Source organism: Rousettus aegyptiacus, unplaced genomic scaffold, assembly GCF_014176215.1.
Source record: "Rousettus aegyptiacus isolate mRouAeg1 unplaced genomic scaffold, mRouAeg1.p scaffold_m13_p_5, whole genome shotgun sequence".
Lineage (NCBI taxonomy): Eukaryota > Metazoa > Chordata > Mammalia > Chiroptera > Pteropodidae > Rousettus > Rousettus aegyptiacus.
Window position 1 is genome coordinate 6,212,520 of NW_023416308.1, and position 18,219 is coordinate 6,230,738.

At 38.9% G+C, this 18,219-nt stretch overlaps 1 protein-coding gene across 2 annotated transcripts in view; it reads left to right on the forward strand.

The window, feature by feature from the left end:
* Positions 1 to 18,219, forward strand: part of PTPN11 (protein tyrosine phosphatase non-receptor type 11) — a 72,709-nt gene that overhangs the window by 11,172 nt on the left and 43,318 nt on the right. For both annotated transcript variants that reach the window (XM_016149758.2, XM_016149759.2), the window contains exons 2-6: positions 5,645 to 5,767; positions 10,868 to 11,062; positions 13,067 to 13,259; positions 16,077 to 16,193; positions 16,856 to 16,969. In XM_016149758.2, the coding sequence (XP_016005244.1) occupies positions 5,645 to 5,767; positions 10,868 to 11,062; positions 13,067 to 13,259; positions 16,077 to 16,193; positions 16,856 to 16,969 (742 nt within the window). The remainder of the gene's footprint in view (positions 1 to 5,644; positions 5,768 to 10,867; positions 11,063 to 13,066; positions 13,260 to 16,076; positions 16,194 to 16,855; positions 16,970 to 18,219) is intronic.

The window sequence follows — 18,219 nt, forward strand, 5'->3', positions numbered from 1 at the left end:
ACTGACAAATACAGCATTCTCTTAGTTCTTGTAGGTTGAAATCTGTTTTTCTATATCTTTGATAGTTGAAAGATAATTTGGCTGGATATAAAATTTTTGGTTTACACGTTCTTTCTTTCATTAAGCTTTTAAAAAATGCTGGTCTCTTCGTCCACTTGCTTTGTATATTGGCTTTGAAAAGTCTGATGCTAGCCTAATTTGCTTTCTGTAGTAAGTTATTTAATTGTTTTTCCCAGAGGCCTTGAGGATTTTTCCTCCTTTCTCTTGAACTCTACTAGTTTCATTAGATTATGTGTCAGGATGCTTCTTTTGGGTTAATTTTCCCAGGTAATATGTAGATTCACATCAGAGCTGGGATTCGAACCAAAGTGAGTTGGCTTCAGAGTCCGTGTTCATACCCATAAGGCTTTGCCACCACATGCCACACATACCACACATGCCAGACACGATTCCCAGCCTTTTCACGCATAAACTTAATTTTCTGAAACAATTCTTTTCCAAAACTGTATCGTATAACGGTTTTCCCTTTTTTTTTTCTTGGTAGAAAACAACATGTGTGCCACTCAGCCTCAGCCTACCACACCAAGTAACGTAATTGTTTCGCAGTCAAAAGCAAAAGAGATTTGACATTTTCATTAGCTCACGTAGGTAGACAAATTGAGGGTTAAGGTAAGATTTCCATTATACTTATCAAAAGGTTATAAATAACTGGAAGCTCTCTTATTAAGAGTAAAATGAGTTAAACTACTTTTTGATTCCCTAGGGCTGTGGGGACTTAAGTGGGAACCACAGATCAAAGAAGCTGTGGACAAGATTTTTAAAAATCTTGGGTAGTTTAAGTAATCATACTGAATGCAAAAGTGTGGGATGCTGGAATGATAGATACCATATAAATGGAGGTTGAGTTTTCTCCGGGTAAAGTTCCGTCTTGATCTTCTGACAAGCTCTCGGAATGAAAAGCAAATTAATATTTTTTTCCTTTTGATCTCAGCCTTGTGATTTTTCTCTAGGACATTCAGAATGATATTTAGAGCCTCGCCCAAACTCTAATAAGATGCTATATGAAAAATTAAAAATAAGATAAATTTCAGTTAATATGAACAATGGGAACGTCAGTCGACTCCATCTAGATTCTTGCTTTTTTTTTTTTATGATTTCTTGTCAGAACAATCTTATGATTGTCAGTAATAACATCTGACATTTAGTGCTTAGTGGGTACGAGACACTTGGATGACTGAGCATCTCAACTTTAATGTGTACAGAATCCAGCACTTGATTTTCTTCTCCCACCCTTTCCACATCTCCGTCTTGGTCCTTCCAACCTTCTAGTTGGCTAGGCCCAAAACTGAAGAGTCATATAACTTGTTTTTCTTTCTTTCTTATCCCAGATGTAAACCATTAGGAAATCCCACTGGCTACCCTTAAAATATTCCCAGTAGGACTATTTATCATTACTACTGCTGCCACCATGGTCCTTGTCACCATCATTTCTTGCTTGGATTATCACAGTAGCTTTCTTAACTGACTTGTGTGCTCTCCTTGCATGGTAGCTTGAAAGACGATTTAAAAATTTAAGTCAGATTACATTACTCTTCTGCCTAAAACCCTCCAGTCCTTTCCCATTTCACAAAAAAAATAAAAATAAAAATAAAGGCTGAATTTTTTACAGTGACCTCCGAGGCCCTGCATCATCTTGCTCTTCATTACCCACTGGCCTCACGCCCTGCCTTTCTGTCCTTTGCTCATTCTGCTCCTACTGCACTGGCCTCTTGCATGCTTGAGCATGTCACATACATTCCACCCCGGGCCCTTGATCTTGTTCCTCCCCTCGCCTGGTATGCTCTTCTGTATGTCTGCATGTCACTGCCTCACCACCTCTAGGTCCGACCAAGTGTTCCTTTACTGCCGAGGTCCTTCCCAGCCATTCTGTGTAAATCACATCCACCTCACTCTCTGGTTCCCTCTCTCTGCTGTATTCCTCTTTGTAGCTTTTATCACCATCTGACATTTTATTTATTTTTAGAATTATTCTTTATTGTATTTCTCTTCCATTAAAAGACAGCTTCTTGAGGGCAGAGATGTTATTCTATTAACTGTTGTGTTTTAGTGCCTGGATGCCTTCGCCGGTATAGGTACTCAGTAAGTGTTTGTTGACTGAATGAATTTAATAAGACCTCTCTTTCATTATCCCAGTCCATTTTTTTTTTTAAAGCTCTAATGAGATAAAATTCACATACCATACAGTTCACCCATTTAAAGTATACAGTTCAGTGGTTTTTAGTATAGTCACATATTGCAATGATCACTACAATGGTAGGATGTTTTCTGCACTTCAAAAGAAACCCCGTGCCTATTGGCTATTCCCCCCTCTTTAAGCAAGCACTAATCTACTGTCTGTCTCTGTGGACTTGCTTATTCTGGACATTTTACATCAATGGTATCATACGACATGGGGCCTGTTGCGTCTGGCTTCTTTTATTCAGCATGTTTTTGAGGTTCATCCAAATTGTAGCATATATCAGTACTTCATTCTTTTTAATGGCTGAATAATGTCCTCTTCTATGGATTCTCATTTTACTCTTAAAATGAACCTAAGAACTATCATTTCCATTTTGCAGACGAGGAAATCTGAGGTGGGAAGAACTCGCTCGGGTCACAGAGGTAGTAAGTGGTAGAGCTCAGCTGTGCACCCAGGCCCATGTGACCACAGCCCTAATCACAACACTGCAGGCCTGGACATGGCCTTAATGCACGACTTGTGACAGCTGTTCACCTTTGTGCTGTCTTTCTGCTTTACTGTTGTAAAACACGTTAAGTGGGCCAATATTTGTCGAGCAGTTTCTTAAAAGTTCATCTGATTGTCAGTACCAGGATTTCACCTTTAATATTGACTTACGTTCCTGGGAGCATTGAATTAGCCTATAAAGGTCCAGGATAATTTGACTTTAGAAATTACTTTTCCTATCACAAGTCTGAGTGGCTTGGAGTTCATGAAGGAAATCCTGCTGGAAACTAGAGAAGAATTTTTTGAAGCGGATGCCGTCCATGGTGGACTTTGTTATTTGTGTGTTTTTTAAAACATTTTTTTATTATGAGTTAATTTCAAATTTACACAAGTGTCGCAAGAATAGTACAAGGAACTTCTGTTTACTTTTCATCCAGATTTACCAGTTAATGCTGTACCACGTTTGCCTTCCCCCATGTATGTGCACGCACTCGCATATACGCATATCTGTGTATAATTTTATTCTGAACTGTTTGAAAGTAAGTTGCAGACATGATGCCCAATTACTCTAAAATACTGCCATGTGTATTTCCTAAAAACGAGGATGCGCACACGTAATCACAGTGCACGCATCAAAATCAGGGAAATTTACGTGTTAACGGCACCATTAGCAAATTCCTGTCCCCCTTTCAAATTGTTTCTGTAACGTCATTTATAACAAAAGACCAAGCGAACAACAGAAACCCTTCTCTTCCCTTTGTCTCCCTTCTCTCTGGTTCATGACACAGTCCAGAAAGAATCATGCATTGTATTCCTCGCGTCTTGTTATTGGCCGGTAATCTGGATAGTTCTTTGACCCAACCCGCCTCCCTTCTTTCATGGTTTTAGCATTTTTGAAGAGTACCTGCCAGTGCGTAGAATGTCACTCATTTGGGGTTTGCTTGGTGTTGCTCATAATTAGTTAGGTAATGCATTGTTGGCAGGAACATGACAAATGTCACTGTTCTTCTCGGTGCATGATGTCAGTTTAACCCATAACCGGTGATGTTAACTTTTACCAGTTGGTTAAGATAGTATCTGTCAGATTCTCCACTGTGAAGTCGATTAGTATTTTTTACTTGTTAATTAACAAGTAATTACTAAGCATTTTGAGGGGAGGTTTTTTGATTTGTTGTCAATATCCTGTCCCTCTTGAAATGTCCACCCACTAGGTCCAGCCTCCATCAATGAGTCCTGCTTGAACTGTTAATGTGATGGTTGCCAAATGGTAATTTTCTATTATTCCTTTTATATTTATTATTTGTGATTCTTTGTGATTCTACTGCCGAGGGCTTTCCCTGTCTCCGGTACCTTTTTTTTTTTTTATTTATTGTGGTTAAATATACATAACAAAATCATTTTAACCATTTTTAAGTGTGCAGTTCTCTGACACTAAGTACATTCACATTGTTGGGCAACCATCACCACCATCCATCTCAAGAACGTTTTCATCTTCCCAACTGAAACTCGGTACTCATTAAGCGATAACTCTCCATTCCCATCCCCAGACAACCACCACTCCATTTTCTGCCCCTGTGAATTCAGCGACTCTAGGTACGCCATATAAGTAGAATCATATAGTATTTGCCCTTTTGTGACTGACACATTTCACTTAACATAATGTCTTTAAGGCTCTTTCATGTTGCAGCATGTGACAGGATTGTCTTCCTTTTTAAGACAATATTCCGTTGATGTATATAGTCACATTTTGTTTATTCGTTCATCTGTCGATGAACCTGTGTCTACGGGTTCTTTTTTTACCCTTTTGCTATTATGGATAATGCTGCTTAGAACATGGGTGTCCAAATATCTGCTTGAGTGTGCCCGCTTTCAGTTCTTTTGGGTATATACCCAGAAGTAGAATTTCTGGAGCACATGGTGATTCTATGCTTAGTTTTTTGAGGAACCTTATTTTTTTAAAATTAATATGTGTGTGGATTCTTGGTTTATTGTTTTACTTATGGGTTATAATCTATTAATATATCGCTTATTTAGAGGTACAGATTGTGTCTCGTTTGGCCAGAGGGAGGCCCTTCGAGCTGGCACCTGTATCCTGTTGGCGCGACCTCAGCGGGGCTCTTTCATGCTGTGGCTCAGTCAGATGTTTCAAGCTCACCTTACGTTTACAGCCCCAATCCTGGAATCAGCTGTTTGTTCAAGGATCCCATTTCTTTTATTGGAGAACTGTATTTAGAAACCCAGATAAGGGTGCTAGGTATGCTGATGGCCCCGGCGCGTCGCTGCGTCGGGCTCTTTCAGAAGACAGAGCTAGGAAACTGTGTGTGTGTGCGTGTGTATGTGTGTGTGTGTACACATGCATGTACATACACAGAGACTCGCATCTACATTTCTGTGTCTATACATCTCTCTCCATGTACATATTAAAAACGAGGCTTTGCATCGATGCCTCCAATCCCAACCTAACCCCGCCTTCTTCCTTTCCCTATTTGTATCTCCGTCCCAGCAGTGAGAAACTCGGCTCCCATCATCCTCAATGTGTTTACTTACTTATTAAGTAGCTTATTTATTTACTCATGTATGTGTTCGGTCCCCCTCCATGTGCTCAGTCTCCTGACCACGTGGGCTGTCTTTTTGAGCTCGGTCCGCCAAACGACTGGCTTCATGCCCATACGCGCGGCCCCAGCCCCACTGACCCTACCCCACCCCCATCAGCTTGTGCTGGCGTGAAACCAGGCCCCCATCCAGGGGAAGGCGAGGAGGGGCTGGTGACCATGGAGAAGGGGGGAAGGGGCAGGGAAAGTCTTGATTTGTGTTTTGTTAGCTGCTCTCCTCATAAGCATTCCATCCGTGATGGTGTGCAAAGCGGTACTGACAGAATCCTTTGTTTTTTTATTACTCTTTCTCTCTCTCTCTCTCAAGATGGTTTCACCCAAATATCACTGGCGTGGAGGCCGAAAACCTCCTGTTGACAAGAGGAGTTGATGGCAGTTTTTTGGCACGGCCCAGTAAAAGTAACCCTGGAGACTTCACACTTTCCGTTAGGTAAGTTGGACAGAACAGAGAGACTCCTGAGAGTGTTTTCCAGGTAGGCCGTGTCGGAACCACGCTTGGACACCTCGCCGCCCTCTTTCACAGTTCGGGGGCCTGCCTGCTGCCCGGGTTGAGGGGCGCCTGGCCTAGAGATCAGACCCGATGCGAGCTGCTGTGGGGCTTTGGGCGGGCCCCCTGAGGGCGAGAGGCTGGGGAATTCAGCAGAAGGGGGTGATGATGGCTGTTTCTCCTCCTCTGAGAGGCTGCTGAGGACGAGTCAGAATGGAGTATGACCAGTTCCTAAGCCAGGGTCATTCCACTCATCCCGGTCCCACTCCTCCCGAGCCCGGTTCTCTGCATTTTCCCTTTCCTTCCGTTGATGTCCCAGTTGGAAAAAGACTCGTGAAGAGTTTCTTCAGATCACTTGTCTTTTTCAAGAAATAAAACATCACTGAGGAAGTTGTGGTCCCGTGTGTTCCCCTGGCCAGTCCCAGTCCCCTCCCTCTTTCCCCAGAGAAAACCGCCATCGAGAGGTTGGCATGTGCCCTTCCTGAACGTGTTTTCATACTTGTACCGCATTTGTACCCTGTGTGAACAATATCAGGTTGGGTTGTGTGTTGTTAGAATTCACATCCATGGCTTTATAACGTATGTATCATTTTGTAACTTAAAACATATTTAAATTTCTAAGCTGGTACTTACAGATGCAATTGTTAATTTTAATGACTATATAATATTTGAATGATGTGAAGATACTGCAATTTATCCAGTCCCCTGTTGTTGGACATTGGTTTTTTTTTCATGTGTTTTAAATTTTTTTGAATAGCATGGCCAACATCCTGTTCTTTGTCTCTTTGAGCAAGTATGGGAGAGTTTCTCTCAAATTTGACTTACTTTTTTTTTTTCTTCCTACAGCACCTGGTATTCCTAGGTGGCCTCCCATCCAAGTGCTAACCAGGCTTGATGCTTGACTTGCTCTTATAAATGCATTCTCCTTACTCTAGCTCATTCCCGGAGTTAGAACTGAACTGTTCTGTGAACTTGCTTTTATTATAATTTTTAAAAATAAAGATGTGAGTAAAGTGTGTTCTGAAAGATTTATTTAGGATCCCTTTGGGACCTGGGAAGTGCTTTTTTGGTGCAGATTAGTTTCTTGAGTCTTCTGGATTTTTGCCAGCGGAGACTTCAAACCTAAAGTTACGTGACATTTGATCTGTAAGAGTTCAGATGGAGATTATATAATAATGATGATGACGACAACAGCGATGATGGTAGCAAACATTATTTTAGTTTTCCCAATAACCTATGAATAAGTACCACTGTTAACGTTATCCATCATGTAAGCTGAGGCACAGAGGTTAAGTTAGTAAGCTAGTCTTACAGCTGGTAAGCGGCAGAGCCAAGCCTACAGGATTGGTGGGCTTTTTCCCCTCGACTATTTTTTTTGAGAAATTTCAGACCTGTGGAAAAGTTGAAAGATCAATAAACTCCTGCATTCTCTTTACTTGTTAACATTTTGCCCTATTCGCTCTTCCTGTTTATGAGTGTGCATTTGTGTGTATTATATGCTTTTTTCCCCTGAACCTTTCGAAAATAAGTTGCAGATAGTAGGATGTTTATTTTTACCTCTAAATACTTCAGTGTGCATGTCCTATGAAAAAGGACATTCTCCTGTAGAACAGTAGTACCATTGATATAAAAAAAATTAAACATCGATTTAGTAATATTATCTAATGTATAGTCCAAATTGAAATCTCTCTCATTATTTCATTAACGGCTTTTGAAACTATCCCATTATTTCACATCAGGAAGCACATGATACCTGCTTGCCCCATCTTTTGGTGATTATGCTCTTGGTGTGTCATTGCTTCTGGGCCTTTTACAATAGACAGAGTTGGGAAATAAATATTTATATGTTTAAAACCAAGTGTTCTTACTGATCATTTCAGTTCAACCCAGATTCCTCGCCTTTTCCCGTTCCATATTTGTGTTTCTCTTCTTCTGTGGGGAGAAGCCTGTTATACAGCAGCATCAACACAGGGCCTCATTTGCCCAGCCTTGTACTACGAAAACAGGTCCACAACGACTGTACCACCCTCATTTACAATTACAAACCCATTAAGTAAAGTTCCTGATTTCTTTGGTGTCCCTCTGTTCTCAGAACATATCCCACTAAGGGTGTACGGTCAGTACCATGTTCAGAAGTTACAGGAATTCATTCCTTGTGAAGTTACGAACTTCATACAAAGTTAGATTCATTTCTTTCATTCTGCAGTCAGTGTTTTGTTATGTATTCAGGGTTTTGTTTTTTGTTTTTTGTTTTTTTTTGGCTTGGTTTTATTTTTTGAATGAGTGGAATATTTTCAAGATTTAAAAGTCAAATATGTAAAAAGGTCTATCCTTATCCCTTTCCCCTTGAACCCTATTTCCATCCCTCCCTGTAGGTAACCATTCTGATTAATTCTGGTTCATTCTTCCATATTTCTTTTTACACATGAAGTAGAACACTAAATTTGTTTATTTGTAGTTTACTTTATTCGTCTACAAACATCTTTTAGTGCTCTTTCTCGTTGTTTTAATCAACTATGTAGCATATAACTATTTTATACAGTTTTCTACAAATGTTGGGGATTTGTTTTTGGTATTTCACAATGATACATAATGCCACAATGAATATAATAAACTTTTGCACGTGTTTTTGTGCTTTTAGAAATGCTTCTTCAGGGCGAATTCCTGGGAGGGCGGTGACTGGGCACAGCGTAAAAGTACATGTAGTACAGTTTTCCAAATCTCTCCCGTATGACTGTCCTTTGCATTCCCACCAGGAATGTATGGGAGCAACTGGTTTGCCACAGTGTTGCTAGTTGAGTGTTAAGTTTTTCATGATAGGTGAGAAGTGGTAACTCAATGAATTTAAATTTTCATTTTTTTTTCTGACAGAAGCTAAACGTCTTTTCATAAGTTTAAGGGCCACTTGTATATCTTTTTTTGTGAACTGTCTTAGAACCAATACTTTTAACAACTCTGCAACACTACCAAGTTTCATTTTTATGTTTTCTTTATATATGATTTGTTCTATACGTTATAGATACTGTAGTATATGTGTGTGCGCCTCCGTGTCTGTGTGTGCACGTGCATATATGATACGTTCTGGTTCTCTGCAGATGATCTAGCTTTTTTGTTTCCGTGCTGAAAAATTGATGATTATTTTGCCTTATATTCATTCAGTTAGTCACAGAAGATCCTCCTTTTTTTTTTCTTTTAATTTTTTAAAAGATTTAAAAATTTTTTTTCTTAGAACCTTGTTTTTTAATTTTGAGAAAGAATTCATAAAAATACAAAAATTTGTGTGCAGTCATCCATGTCATATATACTACCGGTCATGTTTTTCTTCCAAATAAGATGTAAAATAAAGCAAAGTTTTCCTTTGCTCATCACCCTTGATCCTTTTTTTTTTTTTTTTCCCTTTGCCCTAGAGGGAGCTACTCTCATGAGTTTTTGTCTATCTCATTTTAAAAAGGACATATTTATAATGTAACAAATATTATATTTATAATAAAATATACATATATATGTATGTCATGAATAATGTATGGTATTACTTGTGCGTGTTCTTAAATTTTCATAAGTGGTATGTGCTAAGCATGTCATTCTGCTTTGTGCTTTTTTCTTTTTTTTTCTATTTTTTGGCTTCTTTCATGCAGTATCATGTCTTTGTGATTCTTCTGTGTTGCTTTATATCGATCTAGTCCATACCTGAATGTCTTTGTGTTATATAATTAAGTAAAAGCTAGAAACTGAAAGCTCAGGTGTTAACATACGGTCAGGTGTAGCTGGAGGAGAGTGACCCGAAGTGCTTTTTTTTTACCCCCTGGAAAAGGTTGTCACCAAAAATTAAAAGTGGATATTGTCAGTAACATTATGGGACATTATGGGAGGATTTTTCTCCTTTTCCTTTGTTCCTCATATTCCTTTTCTTTAGTAGAAATGTGTTTATATTTCCCAAAGGCTTCATCAGTAATGCTTCAGGATTAGATTAAAAATAAATGTAAGTCCGTGGTGACTGTCTTGGGGTTGCCGGATCCCTTGGGTCTATCTAGGTGATAATGGGTGTCCTTGAGATGTATTTAGTAGTTCAGAAAACCAAATGGAAATCAAAGACTGCCTAGGCTAACTAAAATACCAGATTTTAGAAACTTTTGGCTGGTGTTATATCAACTCAGTGGAATAATATATTAGCCATCTCATGCTGGAAACCGTCTATTATATATGTCTTTAAAATGATTTTGAAAGATACAGTTACAGACAGTATCAAGTATACAGTGAGAAGACTTTTGACAAATGTTTATATTCATGTAACCAACAGCACAGTCAAAAATATAGAGCTTTTTCCTTCACCCTAGAAAGTTTCTTTTTGCCCCTTTTGTAATCTCTGTCCCTCAGAGAGGCAACCAGTATTCTTATTTTTATCCCCGTGGACTAGTTTTGCTTATTCTACAATTTCGTATAAATGAAGTCATACCATATGTATTCTTTTCTGTCTGGCTTCTTTCTCTTAACATAATGTTAAGATTCAACCATGTTTCACGTATCAGTGGTTCTTTTTTTCTCTTTTTTATTGCTATGTGGTATTTCATTGTATGAGTATGTAGCTGTTCATTTTGGTGATAAATATTTGAGTTTTCAATTTTTTTCTGTTATAAACAGGGCTGCAATGAACATTCTTATACAAGGCGTTTGGTAGCCATACAGCTTTATTTCTTAGGTTTCATATTTACTGGATTATATGGTAGATGTGTGTTTGCTTAATTATATGTGTTTTGATTAATGATGATAAAAATTATTGTCATTTAATATATGCACTTTGATAAGTCAGACTTTCAAAGCGTAATTGTACAAGGGAAAGAGACATAAACAGAGCCCTTTGCGTTGAAAACATTGACTGTGTGTTTTTTTTTCACTCATTGCATTTCCTACAGGGAGAGCGTAAACTCGTTCCTTGCGTTTGTTTTAATATTTAGGTGAAATCCGATCATGAATATGAGATCCATTTTTACTAGTGTAGCTCTTTATTTGTTTATTTCTTCCCACCTTTCTAATGGACTATTTTAGAAGAAATGGAGCTGTCACCCACATCAAGATTCAGAACACTGGTGATTACTATGACTTATACGGAGGGGAGAAGTTTGCCACTTTGGCGGAGTTGGTGCAGTATTACATGGAACATCACGGGCAATTGAAAGAGAAGAATGGAGACGTCATCGAGCTCAAGTATCCTCTGAACTGCGCAGATCCTACCTCTGAAAGGTGAGTGGCATTTTAGTAACTGCAGAGTCTGTGCATCTCTCCCATGCCACAAATGTGCTATGCAAATGCATCATGGGGGTTGGCTCATATCTATTTCTCAAACAGCAATCTTTTTTTTTTTTTTAATTAAAAAACATTTTCAGTTACAGTTGACATTCAATATTATATTAGTTTCAGGTGTACAGCATAGTGGTTAGACATTTATATAACTTACAAAGTGATCTCCCTGGCAAGTCTCACACCCAGCTGATACCATACATAGTGATTACAATATTTTTGACCATATTCTTTATGCTGTAATTTGTATCCCCATGACTGTTTTGTAACTACCAATTTGTACTTCTTAATCCCTTCATCTTTTTCACCCCAAGCTGCAATCTTTAAAATTTTATTAAAGTAAGAATAATAGGATCAGATTATTCTCAGAGTGCCCTGTTCTTGCAAAAGCTTCAACCGGCGTTTCAATACACTTATTCTACAGGGGTCTCAGCCTACTTCTGTATATTCTTAGTAAGTTTAAGGTGGTGGAACTTCAGCTGATAATTTTTGAGAGTTATGAGAGGAAAACAGATGATAATGAGACAGCAAAGTCTCAGCAGGTCCCTATTGTAGCTCCCGACCAGTTATTCAGCAAAGCCACCAATAGATGTCATTTTAAGCTCAGAAGCAGAAAAGCAGAGAATTCCGAGGGTCCGATTTTTCATCAGCTCTTTTATGTCGTATCCACAAATGTTCGAGAATGACCTTGCTTGGAGGGAATCATATTTCAGAGGGTTTTTCCCCTCACCGCCCTCCGCGTTAGATCTAAGCTGATGTAAACTGGGGCTTGACTTAATTTGTATTGATTTTATTGGTTTTCTCCATTCCCAATCTCTGACTCAGTACAAATTCAGGGTCTCTTAATTAAGTTTGTATATTTTGTATGTTCAGGTAATTTTCTTCATTTTGTACCTCTATGTCAATGCTATTATCTGCTGATAATGTTTCTCCGGCCACCACTGTAGCTTCAAGCAAAACGCTGTCCGCCAGCTCTATGCCATTTATTTCTAAATTTTACTCTCTTCTATTGAGGGTGGATGAAAAATAGGTCAAAGTATATTTATTCCTTTAGTGATAAGCCATAGCATTATCTGCCATGACAGTCTGTTTTCTTATCAAGATCATGAAGGAAAGTACTACATTATTAACATAACTATGTTAAGATGTTTTCTACAGGAATTTAGAGTAACGTTGTCTTAGAGTCTGCCCTTGGGTGGCCTACATCAGGACTCTGGTGGTTTGGTTAAAAATGCAAATTGCTGGGCCCCATTCAGATTTAGTGTATTGGTATCTCTGGTTGACAGCAAGGGAAATTCACAGTTTTAGCAGAATCTGTCATTCTTACTCTAAGTCTTACATGCATTAATTTTTGAAATGATAACCAAGTATACAGGCCGAAGATGTTGACAGCAGACTTGGAGGCTGTCCAAGTACCAGTTGGAAATATGGAAAACTTTGAAATGCTTGAATTAATTGATAATGAAGATCTTTTTTTACATACCGTTCACATGCCAGAGCAAGGGCAAACATTCAAACGATTCTCTGCCTGTTCCATAACTTTCTGTTATAATTTCTTTAAATGGCTGTGCTTATTTATTTATTTTTAAATGGCTGTGTTTAAATAGTTGGTCCTTATAGTGTTGGGCGTAGCGAAATGACAAATTGTATTTTCAAAAGATGAGAGATGTAAAAGAAAATAGGAACCATTGAGGACGTTTGTCTCCAGATAACCGTGGGCTCATTTAAGAAGTTTAATAGTCGTTCTTGACATCTTTGCTATTTTTCTTGCCCATTTGGGTTGCAAATTCTGTCTTATGCAGGATTGCTCAACCTGTCGGAGGGGAACGTGTCTGTTTTTTTTTTTTTTAATTGTGTTTGGGAGAGCTGACTGTATATGGTGGTTGTCTGAAAGAATGTCGTGAACCCATGGCAGAACTCAATTTTTTTTCGTTTAAACAAATTTAGGTGGTTTCATGGACACCTCTCTGGGAAAGAAGCAGAGAAATTATTAACCGAGAAAGGAAAACACGGTAGCTTTCTGGTACGAGAGAGCCAGAGCCACCCTGGAGATTTCGTTCTCTCTGTCCGAACTGGTGACGACAAGGGGGAGAGCAATGACGGCAAGTCTAAAGTGACTCACGTCATGATCCGCTGTCAGGTAAAGCCCCAGTCGAACTACGCGTCTGGCAAAAATGTCATCTTTGGGCACTTTTTCTGCTGGGAGGAGACAGACACCATCGTTTCCAAAGTTGGATTTTCTTTGCTTATTTGGTCAAGGGCTTCTCTCTTCTAGTACATTGTTCATTATAATTGCTTCCTCATTTCGGGAGTTTATTGAAGTATTTTTTTCCGGTCTCTCCGGCAGATTAAGTCATGCCTCATTGCATCGCCTTCAGCCTTGCGATGTCACACACCTGTCTCTGCTCGGAGGCAGTGGGGTCAGCCTCCACCTTTGTTTTTAAAGTGACAGTCGCAGCTCCTCCTTAGGATTGTCTCTGTCTGGCCTGTGACTGCGTTTTAGGGATGGGAGACTTGAACTCACCATTTCTTGTTTTGAATGCAATGGTAGGACAGAAGGGGTTGATTCTTAGTCAGCTGCGTCAGGCTTCGTTTTGGCATAGTTTCCTCAATGGAAATGGTCTATTCACTATTGCTTCAGGTTTTAAATTAAATTAAATTAAAAAAAAAAAAACAACTTTGTTGAGGTATAATCCACACACCATACAATTCACCCTTGTGGAGTGGACCATTTAGTGCTTTTCAGTATATTTATGAATTAGATGATGATCACACTAAGTAATTCCAAAATGTTTTCATCACCCCAGAAAGAAACCCTGTGTCCATTACCAGTAACTCCTCATTTTTTCCTCCCCCTCAGCTCTTGGCAAACACTATTCTACTTTTTGTTTCTATGGATTTCCCTATTTTGGATATTTTATACATAAATAGAATCATATAATATGGGACCTTTTGAGTCTACCTTCTTTTACTTAGCATAATGTTTTCAAGGTATCAGTGAACTCTTTTTATTGTCAAATATTCCGTTATATGGATATGTACCACATTTCATTTATCCATTAAAAAATGATGGTCATTTTTACTATTGTGAATAATGCTGCTAAGAAGATCTGTGTACAGATTTTTGTGATATCTTCTATTTGTTGAGACACGATGCTCATATTTTCTTTCAGTTTGTAAAGGGTAGTTTCCTTTAGTTCTTGAACATGTTCCTGTTACTGGTTTATGGTCTGTGTCTGGGCTTTCTCAAGGGCAGTTTCTGTTGACTGCTTTCTTCCTCCTGTGTATGGGCCATACTTCAGTGTTTGTCTGCATGTCTCATACTTTATGTTGGAAACCAGACGTTTTAAATATTATAACGTGGTAACTCTGGAAATCAGATGCCCCCCTTCCTGGGGTTTTTGTTGCTACCTTTCATTGTTGCTGTACTTGTTGCTGTTTATGTGTTTCATGACTTTCCTGGACCGACTCTGTAAAATCTGTATTCTTTGTCTTCGCTTGGTTAGGTTAGTGGTCAATTAATGATTGGACAGAGATTTCCTTACAATCCTTGAACCATTAAGTCCCCAGCCTTTGCCCAGGAGGGAGGGGCGTGTGTGTGTGTGTGTGTGTGTGTGTGTGTGTGTGTGTGTGTGTGTTGGGACATAGCTTCAACACTCTGGCAGCATAAACGCTGCCTTAGCCATCATTTTTTGCTTGTGTAGAACCTTAAGGTCAGCTAGAAGTGAAAATTGGGGCCTTGTCAGATCTTTCTTGGACTTCACATAGCCCTGTACATGCACGTGGCCGTATGGATTCTCAAGAATATGTTGGAAGTCTTCAGACTCCCACTATGGTCATTACCTAGATTTTTCTTTTAAGGTTTTGGTCAGTCTCTTATTTGCCCTAACTGCTCTTACCACCTCAGGCTGCTGTGATATTAAACAGTTGATGCTAATTGTTTTCAGCAGACCCCCTAAAGACAAGTCTGAGTGAGCTCTGAGTGAGTTCTCAGTCAATCAAATAAAGACCAGCCTGGAAAATAGAACTTTTCCAGGGAGCTGCCACACAGGTCACATAGTGATCACTCTCTGGAGATAGGTCTCTTTTGAGAGTTCCAAATCCATCCTGTACCCTCTATTGTGCTTGGTTGCTTATTTTCATAGCTACTGTGATCACAAGGCTGTTGGTTTTCAGAACTACTGAGGAGCTCGGGGGAAAGGTGAACGGGAATAGGGCAAGTTAAAATGACACAGTCTGCTGTTCTTACCAAAATTTAATCATTTTTCTTGTATAACTGCTCCTTGGACTATTGCAAGTTCTTGTTTAATTTTCAGAGTTCTAAAAGAGTTTACGACGCTTGTTTGCCAGTGTCCTTGTTTCTTTTATGGACGAGTGGATTTTCAGAGGTCTTTACTTTGTTATTCTGAAAATTTTATTTTTAAATAAAAGATTGTACTCAAATATCTTCATATATATTATTTCTAGGGTTGTGTTTTTTTTTTTCTGAATTTAACTGTTTTACTGTTGTTTCCTTTAAATAGCCTATTCTGATCTTTTGTCAGAAAAAATTTTTTGGTCTTTTAATAATTTTCATTAGAAAAGTAAAGACATGTATATTGGGCTTCGGTGCTGCCTCAGCAGCCTTGGGATTTGTTGTGTTTTTAGAAAGAAATAGTTACCTTTTTTCTATTCAGCAGCCTTATGTATCATTGCTTAGCCTAGAGTATAAGTAAATAGTAAAGTATACTGGATTTCTTTAACTACTTAGTTAACTAATGAAGGAGACACTTTTCGTGGCCCGCTTGATGCTGGATGCTTATTTAGAGCCGATACCGTACCTGGAACTCTTTCACACTGGGTCAGCCATTCCATTTTCACCATCTGATCTTCCATTACTGGGGGCGCGTTAGCCTCTGTTGAGGAAACAGCATACTTAACATAAAGGTAATAAGCACATTCTTCTTTGTCTCGAAAGGAACTAAAATATGACGTCGGTGGAGGAGAGCGGTTTGACTCTTTGACAGATCTCGTGGAGCATTACAAGAAGAACCCCATGGTAGAAACATTGGGCACAGTACTGCAACTCAAGCAGGTGAGCGTATGTATCGGAAAGCTGAAGTTCCATCTCTTCACAGAGCTGGAAGAAATCCTAACGTAGAATTTTCCAAACACACAGAGGTAGAATAGTGTCACGAAGCTCCGCGTACCCATCGCTCAGCTTCAGTTGCGATCACCACATCGAAGCTTGTTTCCGTCATCATTCCGCTCATTGCTCTCCTCCTGGGTGTTTGGAAACAAGTTTCAGATTTATTATTTCCACGACTATCTCCATTCATCTCTCTAAAAGGCCTTATAGAGTTTTTAAAGCAAGTTTTCACCGTCGATCCACCTTTGGTTACTTGTAGGTGATCATACTCATTTTGGAGTTATTGCTGTTTCAGAGTTCACTCTTATCACTTAGTGGCAAATGATATTATCTCTCGAATGTTGTGGTCTATTTGTCAAGAAAAATCTGTTGAATTTACATCAACAGAGTGAAATGTGTGCGGAAATTGGAGAAGGATATTGTTCCCGACAGACTAGAAAAGAAAGTGAAACTGTATTTGAAAATGTTTATTATGAATTACTGTGTCCTGTGAACTTCCTGTCCTTGTCTTTATGAATGCCAAAATAGAAGTCTTTATTATTTTTGCATTAACACTTTTTTTTCTGTAATACTTTCTTCATTTCACACCAACTGCTGAATTCGATTAGCCCCTCAACACGACTCGTATCAATGCTGCTGAAATAGAAAGCCGAGTTCGAGAACTAAGCAAATTAGCTGAGACCACAGATAAAGTCAAACAAGGCTTTTGGGAAGAATTTGAGGTAAGTTATTAGAAAAAAAAAAATTTTTTTTATGTGAGTTATTAAGTCCTATTTGCAATAGAAAAAGAGTTGGTCTTGTGTTTGCAATTGAATCTGAAAGACTTAAATCTGTGTCCTTCCTTAATTTGGCCATCGATCGACATGGGACACGTTGCTGAGGGGGCTTCTTTGAAATAGAAGGGCATTGTGTTCTGGAGAAGGGAGTTGGCAGTTACTGTTAGATGGATGAGCCAGTAGCTCCATTTGGCTCTTTTGGTTGGCTGGCAGAAACCCAGAAAAAAGGATCTCATTTTTTTGGAAGATTTCCGGCATTGGCTGGGGTCTCCAGAAAGAATCTATAGCCTTATTGCAGTGAATGCGTAAAAGAGAAATACCTCACAGTGGCTTTAATTTAGGAGTTGAAATTTTTAACTTTGGGAAGTGAAATTTGATTTCTTTCCTGAAACCAGCTCAGGTAGGAGAATGTCCCCAAAGGGAATGTGTCCTGTTCCTGTTGTCCTCTGGTATGTCACTTACCAATTTATATTGTAATCTTGTTCTCTCTGTCCTCATCCATTTGACAGAAAACTTTCTGTGCCATATTTATCTTCGTAGTTATTCCTAGCATGTAGCACAATGCCTGGTACCCAGCAGAAACTCCATAAACGGTTTATTATTCCACACATTTGTAGGACTTTAGAATTTATGACTATTTATAGAATGAGTGAATGAATGCATGAATGGCCAAATGAAGTCATTTTAGCCACAGTATGTCAGATAGACTTGTTGAGATAGATATTATTTCTATTTTATACATAAGGAGCCTAAGGCTCAGAGAGGTTAAAGATATTATTTCTATTTTACGCATAAGGAGCCTATAGCTCAGGGAGGTTAAGTAAGTTGTCCAGTCTCCATAGCACAAATGCTGATTGAATTGCAGCCGTCGTGGTGTGTATAGACCAGATCACTCACAGGCCTTGCTCAGCGGTGCTGACCAGAGCCTTGAACTCAAGTTTCTTCCCTTATACCAGGTATTGGGTTAGTTAGCACGGATACCGTGGCAAACAAGAAGGATAGGGTTTTTGTCTAGAGGGACATTACAGTTGAGAGAAGACAGTGATGAAAAGCATCACTGAGAAAGTGATAATAAACTTAATGAGTCAGAATTTAAAAATCTCAAGCTGGCTATTCTCATCATTGTATCCTGCCAGCCTAGATGATAAAAGGTAGCATTTCAGCATTCACCGAATTATATTCCTGCATTTAATTCA